Below are 14,985 nucleotides of genomic sequence, written 5' to 3'. Positions count from 1 at the left end.
CCGATCCAATCAACGGACACAAAAATTTTAAATTGACCTCAATAGGGCAGTTTAGTGTGATAAATAGGAGAACGCCTCTATCGCAGGATGCGGAGAATTACTCCTGTTTTTGGGTTTTTCACACCAGAATTGGGTTTTAATAAATTAATCATAACATCCTTTCTGTGTTTGTCTGTCGTTTGTCGTCTCCTCCTCAATCTGTCACCGGAGTACAAAGCAGTTTGGTCTAAAATAAAAGAGGCAAGCAAGACAAGAAAAAAGAAAAAAAAAAGAAAAAGGAAAACGATGCTATTTTTATTACTTTTTTTTTTTTCTGCTGATCAAACGAACTCGGATGTCTCACTTGGAAAGCAAAATCCAAAAGAGATCAAATATTAATGTCTTTTACATCTTGACAGGAACGAGCTGCTTGAAGATAAAGACGAGAGAAACGACTTCGTATGTGACCGAGTTCGTCACGCCGACAAAAAGATCTCCAGCTGGCCTTTTATTTATTTATTTTTAACTGGGATCTTAAAGAAAACTCAATTTTACCCGTTTTAATTTCCGAATGAAATAAATTGTGGAGAGAGCAGCACTGCACCGGGGTCTTACAGACATTTTGCTTTCTGTGCATCGTCAGCAAGAGGTCAGCACAGCATTCAGCAGCTCCGGTGATTGATGGAGGTCAAAGGTCATTCCCTCTTGATGTATCAGGGAAAACGTGCAAAGAAACACGACCTGTTTCATTGATAAATGAGATGTTTTTAGTCTGACTGCTTTTCATCCAAAAATAAAATGTAGGTCTGGAGAAGAAGAAGAAAAAAAAAAAAGCAAGATAGTTGATGTTGTTCACCTGCAGATTTTTGGCATTTTATAGTAAATCTTTACTTCAGTTGAAAGAAGTTTTACAAGCCAGGTATGGATATTAATATTACGCAAGACAAACCTCGTTGGTATCTTCTGGTTCCCAAGAACCAACATTTCAGTTCTTTATTTTTAGTGGGAAAACTGCAAAACGGTGCCAGATTTTGTTCACGACGAATCCGGGTTTCATTCATCCGATCAAAAAGATGCTTCACTGACTCAGGAGTCCCTTTTCCATCACTCTCTGGAACATTTAAGCAACCACTGAATAATAATAATAAAAAAAAAAAACCTTGTTCTAGTAAGTCCACAAGATCAGATTTTTACGAGACGCTGAAGAAACCTGTAACGTCTGAAAGGTTTACATGTCGGTCGGTGTTGCCCGATTTTTAATTTTTTTTTTATAAGCGCTTTAAAAGGAAAAAAAAAACGAGGCGACGCCGCCGAGATCAGAGAGACGCTGACGTCCACCGTTCAATCAAAGTGAAACCGGACTCCAAGCTTACAAAACAAATAAATACAAAATGAAACCCCGTGTCGTACTTCACCTTGCTGCGACTTTTAACAGCCGCGCGACCCGACAACCTCCGAAACAAAAGCCGCGCTTGAAACGTTAGGCACGAACAACTGACGGGAGTTCAACCGGCGTCCTCGCACCGGGCTGTTGGCTTTGGCCCGCCGCCGAGGCCTCATTGTTAAAACAACCGCATCCCCACTCGGGCTTTTATTTCCGCACCAGCTGCCGGCAATAATCCCCGAAAAGGAATATAATCAATCCTCCTCAAATCCACTTCTAAAGGTTGTCTTGCCTGCTCGTGTCCGCGGCGCCGTCCACCAAAATAGCAGTTTAAGACCCCCGCGAACTACGGCGGGTATATTCAGCTCGTAGTTTAAACTTTGGAGATTTAAATAAGCTCTGCTAACAACGCTGCAGTCGTTGAGCTGCTTTAATTCATAGAGAGGTTATTGATGTTTGATCATTTGTGACGATAAAATACAAGAAAACATGGCCGCGAGTCCAGAAGAATATAATGTGATTTAAGGAAAATTAGCAGTAATTTGACTAGAAATGTTCTAAAACAAGATAACACGACAACAAGACTCGTAATTTCACTCATTTCCAAAACATAGACATTTTTTGGGGGAAAGATTCTAAGAAATCAGGTGTTTTTATTTTTTATTTTCATGTTTTTATGCAGAACTGCATTTTATTATTATGTGTTGTCGACACTTATTCCACTAAAATCCTGACCAGAGAACACTTCAGAGCAAAGTGCGTCTTCTCACCCTTAGATCTTCAAAAACAAAATATTTCAATTGCATATGTAAAGGAGATCATCTTAATCAGTTTCCATAAATATGTCTGCAGTAAATTAGTTTATTTATTCATAGCTTCAGTAATTTTTACACTTGTTTAATCTGTTTTATTCTTATTTATCTCAATTTTATGTATATTTCTTATATTTTAACCTTCAAACTTTTTATTTATATATTATATGGTTATAATAATTGATATTTTGGTGGTCAATAAAAAAACAAAACATTCATAAACGCTGCACTCTGTTGGTATTGAAGGAGTCTTCAGCAGATATTTGTAGGACAAACTTCCAATATCATATTTTACCTAAAAAGCTAATAACGAGCTGCATATGGATGGTACGTCACTCCGCTTTCACCGACTTGTTTCATATATAAATAGTTTTTAGAAACCGACATGCACAGGCTGAATAAAGGGACTAAAACCTAGTTTAGTCTACGAATTTGTGTCTTATGAATTTGTCTTGTTAAAAGTGGCCGTACAAACAAACGCGGTTCGTGTATCTCTAAAATATATATATATATTTAACATGTATGTGCTTCTCTTTTCTTTTTTTTAAAATTCCAAATCACGTTGTACTTTCTGGTTTTGATTCTGCATCCATTTTTCCCCCATTATAACATTTTTAAACCAAATTGAAATATTCTGCGGAGTCAGCATTCTTCAAACGTGACATTTTGTGGTGTCAAAAAGCTAAATATAACTGCCTTGCATCTTGAGCCTAAATCCATGATCCGTCCTCATCCGTGGCGAGCAGCAGGTCGGTGTAACTCGACCGGTGCGTGCCATGTAAAGGGAGAGGGGCTTCAACATCAAGGACAACGGTGAGATATAAAAAGGGACGGTGCAACCGGTTATGTTTGTTACCGCAGGGCGACGATCCCTCCGTTTGTGGCCGCCACCGTGCAGGAGTCTTTCTCGGGGAAAAGTCGAGGCGTTTGGATTTTTTCTTCTCGTTCCTCGTGCACTTAAAGTAGGTGAGTATGATTCAACTTCAAACATCAGCCAGGGCATTAAAGACTTTTACAAGAGGGGGTGTTTTTATATATATTTTTTTATTCAGGAGGACAAAAATGAGCACGGATGGGGAAATGGCGATCTTCGGGCCGGCCGCCCAGTACCTCCGTAAGTCGGAGAGGGAGAGGACGGAGGCTCAGTCCCGCCCGTTCGACGGCAAGAAGGCGTGCTTCGTCAGCGAGGAGAAAGAGCTGTACGTCAAGGCGGAGATCCAGGACAGGGAGGACGGGAAAGTCACAGCAAAGACCACGGATGACCGAGTGGGTGGACTGACGGGTCACCAGCAGAAAAAAACAACAAAAATATTCTGTTACATTGGATTGTCTGCTTCAATTTCTTTATAACAGAGCCGGAGAGAAGACACTAAATTAACGTCCATCAAGTAAAGCAGTAAAGTCTGACAGGGACTTTATTTCTGTTTGATGTAGACAGATTTGACACAAGCTTCAAACGTTCCTCGATAAAATCTGCAATGAGGAACCTGCTGAATTATGCGAGTCTGCTTTATAAACTGACATTTGAATCTCCCTTGAAGCTCCAAATGCTGCTTCAGAGTTCACATTGTTCGAATTTGCGAAGACCTTTAATATCCTGCTGCTTTGAAAAACCTACTTTTTTTTTTTCCACACTTTAAGAAATGTACTCTTTCAGTGTAAATGTTTGTGTTTTCCAGACTTTAACCGTGAGGGAGGACCAAGTGTTTCCCATGAACCCGCCCAAGTTCGATAAGATCGAGGACATGGTGATGATGACGCACCTCCACGAGCCCGCGGTGCTGTTCAACCTCAAGGAGCGATACGCGGCGTGGATGATCTACGTAAGTCGTACAGGAAGTGTGATTCCACGCTCACGGCTCCATTAAAACACCGGCGTCCTTTAAAACAGTCCTTTAAATTTAGATTTTTTATTTTTTTCAAATGTGGGAGAAGACGGCCAGTGAAGTGAGAATACTTCAAAGATTTCCGAAGCAGTTCAACTATTAAAATGTGTTCGATTACACAGATTAAGTTCACTTTGTGCCTAATTTATGTCGTAAAGAGATTTTAAATGTCCACAAAATAACAAAGTGATCGCAGACGTGCGAAAGATTTCCAAACAGACGCCAAACGGTCATAAAGACAAAATGACTGCAGAGACTCGAAAGAGACAAAATGACAACAAAGAGACCAAAAACGATTTCAAAGAGATTTTCAATAACGAAATACACAAAACGATAAAAAAAAAAAGGCTTTTATGAACTACAGAGGAAAAGAGACATAAAACGATTGCAAAGAGATTTAAAATAAAAGGATCGCAAAGATATCGAAGAGATTTCCAAAACAGGCACCAAATAGCTGCAAAGATGCAAAATGGCCGCAAAGAGACACGAAAGCACGACGGAGAGAGAACAAAATAAAAATAAAAACCTCTCCGTGTGTTTTCCATGCAGACGTACTCCGGGCTCTTCTGCGTGACGGTGAACCCGTACAAATGGCTGCCGGTGTACGACCCGGAGGTGGTGAAGGCCTACCGGGGGAAGAAGAGGATGGAGGTCCCCCCCCACATCTTCGCCCTGTCCGACAGCGCCTACCAGTTCATGCTCACCGGTACCGTCGGCGCAAAACCAACACCGATACTCACATTTCTGGGGAATCTTAACGTTCCTCTTTTGTGTCCGCAGATCGAGAAAATCAGTCGATCCTCATCACGTAAGTTCAGCAGAGGTTTTTTTTTCGTTCGTTTATGAAGACGTCGAGGTTGAATAGAAATGTGAAATGTTTTGAACTCGTCTTTAGCGGAGAATCCGGCGCGGGAAAGACCGTCAACACCAAACGCGTCATCCAGTACTTCGCCACGATCGCGGTCGCCGCCGACAAGAAAAAGGACACGAGCAGTAAAATGAAGGTGAGCGCCGCGAGGCCGTCGGCGTTTCGGAGAGTTTCGGGCGTCACGGCAACGCGTTTCCTCTTCAACAGGGAACTCTGGAGGACCAGATCATCCAGGCCAACCCGCTGCTGGAAGCCTTCGGCAACGCCAAGACCGTGAGGAACGACAACTCCTCTCGCTTCGTGAGTGCGACTTTGTTTTTGATTTGATTTGGCGAGAATTGGTCGGACGGCAGTAAGATGCCACCTTTTTTTTGTTTTGTTTTGTTTTTTGTGTCAAACAGGGTAAATTCATCCGAATCCACTTCGGTACGACCGGGAAACTCGCTTCTGCAGACATCGAAGCGTGTAAGTTTACACCGGCAGCTTATCTGGGCGACGTACACGTCGGCTGCACGGAATAAGTTTGACGTTTTCTTTTGTCTCTCTTTTCCTCCCTGAAAGATCTGCTGGAGAAATCCAGAGTGACGTTCCAGCTGGTGGCCGAGAGGAGTTATCACGTCTTTTATCAGCTCGCTTGCAACAAGAAGCCTGAACTCATCGGCGAGTTAAAAACAATCCTTCTTAAAATCCTGCTTTCATTTTGTGTTCACGCAAACGAAGATTTCCAACCGGATTAGTCTTTTTTCTCTTCAGACCTGCTGCTCATCACCACCAACCCCTACGACTTCGCCTTCATCAGTCAGGGGGAGATCAGCGTCAAAAGCATCGACGACGCCGAGGAGCTGATGGCGACGGACGTGAGTCGACTCGGCGAAAACGCAAGCTGCCCTCGAACGCTGCGACGTTACGAGTTGTTTGAGACTTTTCCCTTTGTGTTTATTTGTTTATTTATTTATTTTTTTTAAACACAGGAAGCCTTCGATATTCTGGGCTTCACCGCGGAAGAGAAAATGTCCATCTATAAGCTCACCGGCGCCGTGATGCATTATGGGAACATGAAGTTCAAACAGAAGCAGCGGGAGGAGCAGGCGGAGCCCGACGGCACCGAGGGTGAGCTCGTTAAAAAATAAATTAAACGAATATTAGTGGAAAGATGAGTATTAAAACGTTTTTTGTTGTTGTTGTTTTGGTTTGGTTGCAGAGGCCGATAAAACTGCGTATCTGATGGGTCTGAACTCAGCTGACCTGCTGAAGAACCTCTGCTACCCTCGAGTCAAGGTCGGAAACGAGTACGTCACCAAAGGACAGAGTGTGCAGCAGGTTAAAAAGACAAAACATTTCTATTTCCCCACGCTGTCTGATTATTGAATTAACGTTTCAAAGACCACACCGGAGATTCATCGTACTTTTTAAACGTTTAGAAGTCCTTCTGCGTCTGTTTGAAGCCGTTTTGTTTCTTCGCAGTCATTTTGCATCTCTGTGCCGTAGCTCAGTGTCTCTTCACGATGGTTTTGTTTCTTTTTGGTTGTCGTGTTTTTTTGTGGCCATTTTGCATCTTTTTTTTTTTTTTTAATCGTTTTGCTTCTCTTTAAGTGTGTTTTTTTTTTTTGCGTCTGTGCTTTTTTCTCTCTATATAAAATGATTATACCCTTCTTGTAGGTGTACAACTCCATCGGTGCACTCGCAAAATCAGTGTACGAGAAGATGTTTTTCTGGATGGTCATTCGAATCAACCAGCAGCTGGACACGAAGCAGTCCAGACAACATTTCATCGGCGTTCTCGACATCGCCGGCTTCGAGATCTTCGACGTAGGTGTTTAAAATATATCCGCGTACTTCCCAGGAGCTCCATCAGTGTGTATATTTAATATGATCTTTACTATTTGTGTTTTAGTACAACAGCATGGAGCAACTCTGCATCAACTTCACCAACGAGAAGCTGCAGCAGTTCTTCAACCACCACATGTTCGTGCTGGAGCAAGAAGAGTACAAGAAGGAAGGGATCGACTGGGAGTTCATCGACTTCGGCATGGACCTGGCAGCCTGCATCGAGCTCATCGAGAAGGTTCGATATCAATTCTAAATATTCACCGACCAGGAATTCTCTTTTTTCTAAAGTTGATAAAAATGGTTTTAATAAAAAACGGTTTGTTCCCAAGCCGATGGGCATCTTCTCCATCCTCGAGGAAGAGTGCATGTTCCCGAAATCAACGGACATCTCTTTCAAGAACAAACTGTACGACCAACATCTGGGCAAGAACAACTGCTTCTTGAAGCCCAAAACGGTGAAGGGGAAGCCCGAAGCTCACTTCACCTTGATGCACTACGCCGGCACGGTGGACTACAACGTCACCGGCTGGCTGGAGAAGAACAAGGACCCGCTGAACGAGTCGGTGGTGCAGCTCTACCAGAAGTCCTCCGTCAAAGTGATGGCCATGCTTTATGCCAGCTTCTCAGGAACAGATGGTAATTTGTCTGGATATTTTTTTTTCATATACTTTTGTCTATATTATCAGGTTATTTCTTTCACTGAGATCATGAACAAACCCTAGTTGTCACCACAAACTATAATGAATAAAATACTGAATACTGGACTGCAAATATAACGTCAATTTCTGTTTAGCATGAACATGCACAGTGAAAACAACACCAAAGTGATAAAGTGCAGTCGTGTATGTTTAAAATGTGTCATCGAGCGCAGAGGCAGCTGCAGGAGGAACGAAAAAGGGAGCCAAGAAGAAGGGAGCATCTTTCCAGACGGTGTCGGCTCTGTTCAGGGTAAGATGCGAAAAAGCTGCCGTTCATTACAGGCAAGGTGCATTGGTCAAAAGGTTTCCCTCAAATCTTTTAAAACACTTCAAAAATACAACAATATAAGGAGCACTTGGACATTTTGAGAAATACGTTTTGTTGCTTTCTGGTGGAGAGTAAGATGAGATCTTTATTTTAAAAAATAAGACCACCTCCGGCTGCCGGTTATCTTAGATTAGCACAAAGACTGGATTGCCGGGGGAAACCGATTTCCACATTCAGGTTTTGATTAGGCAAAGGAGATAAAACACAAAGCTTTAGATATGCTGGTTCCTTTCCAGTCTGCTAACAGAAGCTTTATATTTACTCTTTCCATTTAATTGGATTTCCCCAAATCTCAAACTACTCTCTTTGAAGTAAAAAAAAGATGTCTGAACAAAACAAAACAAATTCTCCAGCTCACGTGTGCATTTTCCTCCAGGAGAATCTCGGGAAGCTGATGACCAACCTGAGAACAACTCATCCTCACTTTGTGCGCTGCTTGATACCAAATGAGACCAAAACACCAGGTCGTTTTTTTAATAATCCCCTTTATTTTTATATTTCACGCGAACATGGCTTTAAAATAACCGTTGCTCTCATTACAGGTGAGATGGACCACCACCTGGTGCTCCACCAGCTGCGCTGCAACGGCGTGCTGGAAGGCATCCGGATCTGCAGGAAAGGGTTCCCCAGCAGGATCCTCTACGGGGACTTCAAGCAGAGGTAAACAAAGCTTTTACTTTTTAAATATTTCATAACATTTGTCCTCTTGCTCAGATCTATAATCCCCCCCCTCCCCTTCCCCTCTTGCAGGTACAGGATTCTTAACACCAGCGCCGTTCCAGAGGGACAATTCATGGACAACAAAAAAGCTGCAGAGAAACTGCTGGGCTCCATCGACGTGGATCACACCCAGTACAAGTTCGGACACACGAAGGTTTTTATCTGTCCGTGCAAGCGAGAGGTATTAAGACTAAATGAGCTGTGCAGGAAATAAATAACATTTCATTTCAGGTGTTTTTTAAAGCTGGCCTGCTCGGTGACTTGGAGGAGCTGCGAGACGAGCGGTTAGCTCAGGTCGTGAAGTCCACTCAGGCTCTGTGTCGCGGCTACCTCGTCCGGCTGAACTACCAGAAGATGATGGCCAGAAAGTAAAGATGTTTAACTGCTTTTAAGTATGGAGGAAGAAAAATGATCTACGTATAAATGCAGAATAATACATTTAGATATTTTAATTATGTCCTACCGGCTACAAGCAGCCAGTTACCTTAGCTTTGCATAAACTCTGGAAAAAGGTGGAAGCAGCTCATCAGGACAAAAGTAGCGATACGTAATTTAAAAGTTAAAACACCTAAACCCCCCAAATTTCTGGAAATATTACTGTGAATGACTTTCTCAAAGTATTCACAAACACTGTTCACTTGTTAGAAAACATCTTCGTGTTGAAAAAATAAAAAAATAAAAGGTTTGTGGACTGTAAAAAAAAATTGTAGATTTAACTAGTGTGAGTTTGTCTCTGACAGGGAATCCATCTACACGATCCAGTATAACTTCCGTTCTTTCATGAACGTGAAACACTGGCCGTGGATGAAGCTCTATTTTAAGCTCAAACCTCTTCTGAAGAGCGCCGAGGCCGAGAAGGAAATGGCGCAAATGAAGGTGGATTTCACAAAACTGAAGGACGATCTGGCCAAATCTGACCACCGGAGACGGGAACTCGAGGAGAAAATGGTCTCCGTTGTGCAAGAGAAGAACGATCTCCTCCTTCAAGTCCAAGCGGTGAGTTAAACCAAAGAAAGAGCCGGGGTTATTTACCAGAGGGTCGAGGCGGGTCTATGCAGTTGCTATGACGATGTTTATGATGTATTTCAGGAGGCTGACAACCTGCTGGATGCAGAGGAGAGATGCGAGGGACTCATCAAAAGTAAGATCCAGCTGGAGGCGAAGCTGAAGGAGGTGACGGAGAGACTTGAGGACGAGGAGGAGCTCAACGCCGAGCTGACCGCCAAGAAGAGGAAGCTCGAGGACGAGTCCTCCGAACTGAAGAGGGACATTGACGACTTGGAGCTGACCTTAGCCAAAGTGGAAAAGGAGAAACATGCAGTAGAAAATAAGGTGAGCCCGTCCTACCGCCGCTGAGTCAGCTTTTGTTTGAGGAGAACCGTTAACATCGCCTTTCTGTATTCATGACTTCAGGTTAAAAACCTGACAGAAGAAACCATGAGCCAGGACGAGAACATCACCAAACTGTCCAAAGAGATGAAAGCCCTGCAGGAAGCTCATCAGCAGACGCTGGACGACCTGCAGGCGGAGGAGGACAAAATCAACACTCTGACCAAAGCCAGGACCAAACTAGAGCAGCAGGTGGACGAGGTGAGTTCCTGGGAAGGTGCATAGTGGAGTATGTTGCTATGGTTACATTGCGTGCGATGACTGAGCTCGTGTTTTCTGTAGCTGGAAGGTTCACTGGAACAAGAGAAGAAGGTCCGGATGGATCTGGAGAGAGCCAAGAGGAAGCTGGAGGGAGATCTGAAACTCGCACAGGAGTCCATAATGGATCTGGAAAATGAGAAGCAGCAGATGGACGAAAGACTGAAAAAGTAAGTCTAATAAACTGGTGCATTTAGCAAGATTTACAATCCCCGACTTCAATAAACAGCAAACTCGGCTTCATTTTACAGGAAAGAGTTTGAGGCATCACAACAGCAGACGAAGATTGAAGATGAACGAGCACTCGGTGCTCAGCTACAGAAGAAGATAAAAGAGCTCCAGGTGAAATCAACTGAATTACTGGAGTGGTTGTTTACTTCCAGATAAAATGCTCAACAATTACGAACCAATAATTGAAATTTGCAATACGAAATAGGCCCGAATTGAGGAACTAGAGGAGGAGATCGAATCAGAGCGCTCGGCTCGAGCAAAAGTGGAGAAGCAGAGGTGCGATCTCTCCAGGGAGCTGGAGGAGATCACGGAGAGGCTGGAGGAGGCCGGCGGAGCGACCGCCGCTCAGGTCGAGATGAACAAGAAGCGCGAGGCCGAGTTCCTCAAACTCCGCAGAGAACTGGAGGAGTTTTCTCTGCAGCACGACGCCACGTCCGCCGCTCTGCGCAAGAAACATGCCGACAGCGTGGCCGAGATGGAAGAACAGCTGGATAACGTTCAGAGAGTACGGCAGAAACTGGAGAAGGAGAAGAGCGAGTTACGGCTGGAGATGGACGACTTGTCGAGCAATAACGAAACCATGGCCAAAGCAAAGGTTGGTCATCGATGTTTTCATGTTCAGCTCCATCCAAGGAGACGATAAGCTGATTTTCTTTCTTCTTCAAATTTAAAGATTAATTTTGAGAAACTGTGCCGCTCGCTGGACGATCAACTGAGTGAGATAAAAACCAAAGAGGAGGAGCAGCAGAGGCTCATAAACGACCTTTCAAGTCAGACAGCTCGGCTGCAGACGGAAAACGGTGAGGAGCAATTTCATCCCGAACAAATCCAGCGAGACAATCGCAGAGAAAAAAAAAACGTCTAATTCTTTCCACGCTTTTTTTTTTTTTTTTTCCGATCCAGCCGAGATGTCTCGGCGGCTGGAGGAAAAGGAATCCTTGATGTCACAGCTCACTCGAGGAAAGCAAGCCTTCATCCAGCAGGCAGAGGAGCTGAAAAGACTTCACGAGGAGGAGGTGAAGGTGAGATCTGAAAAACACACGTAACAGAAACGTTTGAAAGTCTCAAGTGTTTTTACGCCGTTTCTTTCATTGCGTGAAGGCTAAGAACGCTCTGGCTCACAGCCTGCAGTCGTCCCGTCACGACTGCGACCTCCTCCGCGAGCAGTACGAGGAGGAGCAGGAGGCCAAAGCCGAGCTGCAGCGCTGCCTCTCCAAGGCCAATGGCGACGTGGCCCAGTGGAGAACCAAGTACGAGACGGACGCCATCCAGCGCACCGAGGAGCTGGAGGAGGCCAAGTAAACAAAAACAAAAACGATTCGCTCCATCAGTTCAAAACAACGAAGGGCTTCCCGATGGGGATCGTACGACACGCTGCGTTGTTGTCGTTGTTGTTGTTGTTGTTGTCATTCACAGGAAGAAGTTGGCTCTCCGTCTGCAGGACGCGGAGGAAGCGGTGGAGGCCGTGAACTCCAAGTGTTCCTCTCTGGAGAAGACGAAGCAGCGGCTGCAGGGAGAAGCGGAAGACTTGATGATGGACGTGGAGAGGTCCAACGCTGCCGCCGCCGCCTTGGACAAGAAGCAGAGAAACTTTGACAAGGTTTCCATCAACATGTCCCGAAATGAACGCTAATTTAATTGACACAGTAACTCCGAGGCTCTGAAGGTAGAATATTATCCCAACTCCACAGGAAGTATGTTAAAGAAGCCGATTGAAGTCGATAGATAGACGACATTTTGGAACACAATCCAATTTTCCCTCAATGTTGGTTTTTCATTTTATTATGTTAAACAAAATTGCCTCTTTTGGGCGGGAATGTTTCCCAATAAAATAAAAAAAAAACATATAGGTAGGCAACCGAACAGCTTATTTAACCCCTTGATCTCATTGTTGTTTTTGAAATGTGTACCTGAAAAACATCCACAAACAGCTTCACAACCAGAGGGTGGAGAAGAGACTCCGAGCCCCCATCAGACATCGTCAGCTTTGACACTGAAACTTGCTGCTTAAAAATTTCTGCATTTCTGTAACTTCCCTGCCTGTAAGGTTTTGGCTGAGTGGAAACAGAAATACGAGGAGGGTCAAGGAGAGCTGGAGTCGGCTCTGAAAGAGGTGCGATCGTTGGGAACAGAGAACTTCAAGATGAAGAACACCTTTGAAGAATGCGTGGAACAACTGGAGACCCTCCAACGGGAAAACAAAAATCTGCAACGTATGTCCAGGCCTTTAAATAAAAAAAAAAAAAAAATGCTGTAAGCCAGTGAGTTTGAATGGTTGAACACATTATCATATTTTCTTTTCGTTGCAGAGGAAATAATGGATCTCACAGAGCAGCTGGGCGAAACGGGGAAAACCATCCACGAGCTCGAAAAGTCGAAGAAACAGGCGGAGCAGGAGAAGTTGGAGGCTCAAACGGCTCTGGAGGAGGCAGAGGTGAATTAGAAGAAAAATATCGAAATCATAAATATAAACGATCTCGAGCGTCGCTGGTCATCACGGCTGCCTTTCTGCGCTCAGGCCTCCCTGGAGCACCAGGAATCCAAGATCCTGCGAGTGCAGCTGGAGCTGAACCAGGCGAAGTCCGAGGTGGACAAGAAGATCGCCGAGAAGGACGAGGAAATCGACCAGCTGAAGAGAAACGGCCAAAGAGTCGTCGACACGATGCAGAGCACTCTGGACGCAGAGGTCCGCAGCAGGAACGACGCCCTGCGGGTGAAGAAGAAGATGGAGGGAGACCTGAACGAGATGGAGGTCCAGCTGAGCCACGCCAACCGGCAGGCGGCCGAGGTCCAGAAACAGCTGAGGAACGTACAAGTCCAGCTCAAGGTCGGGTCACGTGTACACGTTCGCCTTTTATTAAACCAAATCTAAACACGCTTCTTTAAATATTTCTGGACACATTTTAGGAGGTTCAGCTTCACCTCGACGACGCCCTGAGAAGCAGCGATGACGCGAAAGAGCAAGGCGCCATGTCGGAGCGCAGGAGCAACCTGATGCAGGCGGAGATGGAGGAGATCCGAGCGGCGCTGGAGCAAACCGAGAGGAGCCGCAAGCTGGCGGAGCAGGAGCTGCTGGACGCCAGCGAGAGAGTGCAGCTGCTCCACTCGCAGGTTGGGCTTTTTCCTCCCTGCCTTCAGCAGTCTGACACGACCTCTGACTGCTCATCAAGAACAGCTCCAGTTCTTCAGCGCGACAGATCTTCATGGCATCTTTTTGGGTTTTTTTTTACGCAGCGTCTACAACGAGCTATTATTTCAAACTAAATGTTTTGCTTACAGAACACGAGCCTGCTGAACAGTCGGAAGAAGCTGGAGGCCGATCTGTCCCAGATTCAGGGCGAGATAGACGACAGCGTCCAAGCATCCAGGAACGCTGAAGAGAAAGCCAAGAAGGCCATCACTGACGTAAGTGGAGTTTTTGCCTTCGTTTTTCGGTCGGAAAAATGCAACGTACCTGCCCGTTTTACAAAATCATGTTTAGGCCGCCGTGATGGCCGAGGAGTTGAAGAAAGAGCAGGACACCAGCGCTCACCTGGAGAGGATGAAGAAGAACCTGGAGGTGACGGTGAAGGACCTGCAGCAGAGGCTCGATGAGGCGGAGAACCTGGCCCTGAAGGGCGGGAAGAAGCAACTCCAAAAACTGGAGGCCAGGGTAATATGTAGAATATGTCCCACATAAAATCACCCCCTAAAAATAAAAAAAAATTGCTCAACTTTTGGGGATTTTCTCTTTACAATCTAACAAATTGTCTCGTGAAGGTTCGAGAACTCGAGAACGAGCTGGAAGCAGAACAAAGACACGGCTCGGAGTGCTTGAAAGGTGTTCGCAAACTGGAGCGCAGGATTAAGGAGCTCAGCTACCAGGTAAATCCATCAGAAAAAAAACATTTCATTTAAAAGCTGTGCAAAGTTTTCACAAATCTAAAAGATTTGAGGACGATTGTTTTGTCTTCCGTTACCAAAACCCAGTCGGATGAGGACAAGAAAAACATGATGAGGCTTCAAGAGCTGGCAGACAAACTCCAGCTGAAGGTCAAAGTGTGCAAGAGGCAGGCTGAAGAAGCTGTGAGTAAAACTTCTGTCCACGTTGGATTGGAGCGAGCGGCGGAGTCGTTTCATTTGCTCGTTCGTTTGGCTCCCGACAGGAAGAGGAAGCAAACACTCATCTGACGAAGCTGAGGAAGGTTCAGCACGAGCTGGAGGAGGCCGAAGAGCGAGCCGACATCGCAGAGTCCCAGATCAACAAGATTAAAGTGAAGAGTCGTGACATGGGCAAGGTGAGTGCGTCTCGCTTCGGCTGGTAGACAGAGTGAATCGTCCCAGTCGAGTAAGTAACCTGTTTTTCTCCTTCATTTTTCCAGACAAAAGACAGCGGAGAGTAGCTGTGAAGACAATACTGACTGCAAGTATTTGAAACCGAGCTAGTTTGCAACATACTCTTAAACCAAATGTGTTTTTCCTCATTCAAAGCCACTACTGGTACAACTTCCTGTGATTGAGGTGCTGTTCGAATTACCCTCTAGGGCAGGGGTGGGCAATTAATTTTTACCGGGGGCCGCATGAGCAACCCGAGCACTGCTGGAGGGCCACATCGACAATATT

The 14,985-nt window shown here is 45.0% G+C and overlaps 1 protein-coding gene across 1 annotated transcript; it reads left to right on the top strand.

Annotated features, from left to right (window-relative positions):
• Positions 1-3,090: 3,090 nt before the first annotated feature.
• On the top strand, positions 3,091-14,961 carry LOC138207812 (myosin-4-like). Its single transcript, XM_069165331.1, has 40 exons — positions 3,091-3,137; positions 3,228-3,441; positions 3,855-3,998; positions 4,611-4,767; positions 4,842-4,869; positions 4,957-5,065; positions 5,137-5,229; positions 5,331-5,394; positions 5,491-5,589; positions 5,683-5,786; positions 5,901-6,039; positions 6,131-6,249; positions 6,589-6,738; positions 6,824-6,994; positions 7,089-7,395; positions 7,631-7,707; positions 8,162-8,249; positions 8,328-8,445; positions 8,536-8,659; positions 8,737-8,873; positions 9,246-9,501; positions 9,595-9,837; positions 9,919-10,095; positions 10,177-10,322; positions 10,404-10,494; positions 10,589-10,978; positions 11,057-11,183; positions 11,287-11,405; positions 11,485-11,681; positions 11,800-11,983; positions 12,431-12,596; positions 12,693-12,817; positions 12,902-13,210; positions 13,291-13,494; positions 13,663-13,788; positions 13,865-14,035; positions 14,143-14,247; positions 14,353-14,448; positions 14,529-14,660; positions 14,745-14,961. The coding sequence occupies exons 2-40, from the start codon at positions 3,238-3,240 to the stop codon at positions 14,763-14,765; spliced, it is 5,817 nt and encodes a 1,938-aa protein (XP_069021432.1). The 5' UTR covers positions 3,091-3,137; positions 3,228-3,237; the 3' UTR covers positions 14,766-14,961.
• The last annotated feature ends 24 nt before the right edge of the window (positions 14,962-14,985 follow it).

Source organism: Embiotoca jacksoni, unplaced genomic scaffold, assembly GCF_022577435.1.
Source record: "Embiotoca jacksoni isolate LCO1_2020_lvr unplaced genomic scaffold, fEmbJac1.0.p SCAF_34, whole genome shotgun sequence".
In the NCBI taxonomy this organism is placed as follows: domain Eukaryota; kingdom Metazoa; phylum Chordata; class Actinopteri; family Embiotocidae; genus Embiotoca; species Embiotoca jacksoni.
Note: the sequence above shows the minus strand (reverse complement) of the source record. Positions and strands in the feature narration are given on the sequence as shown.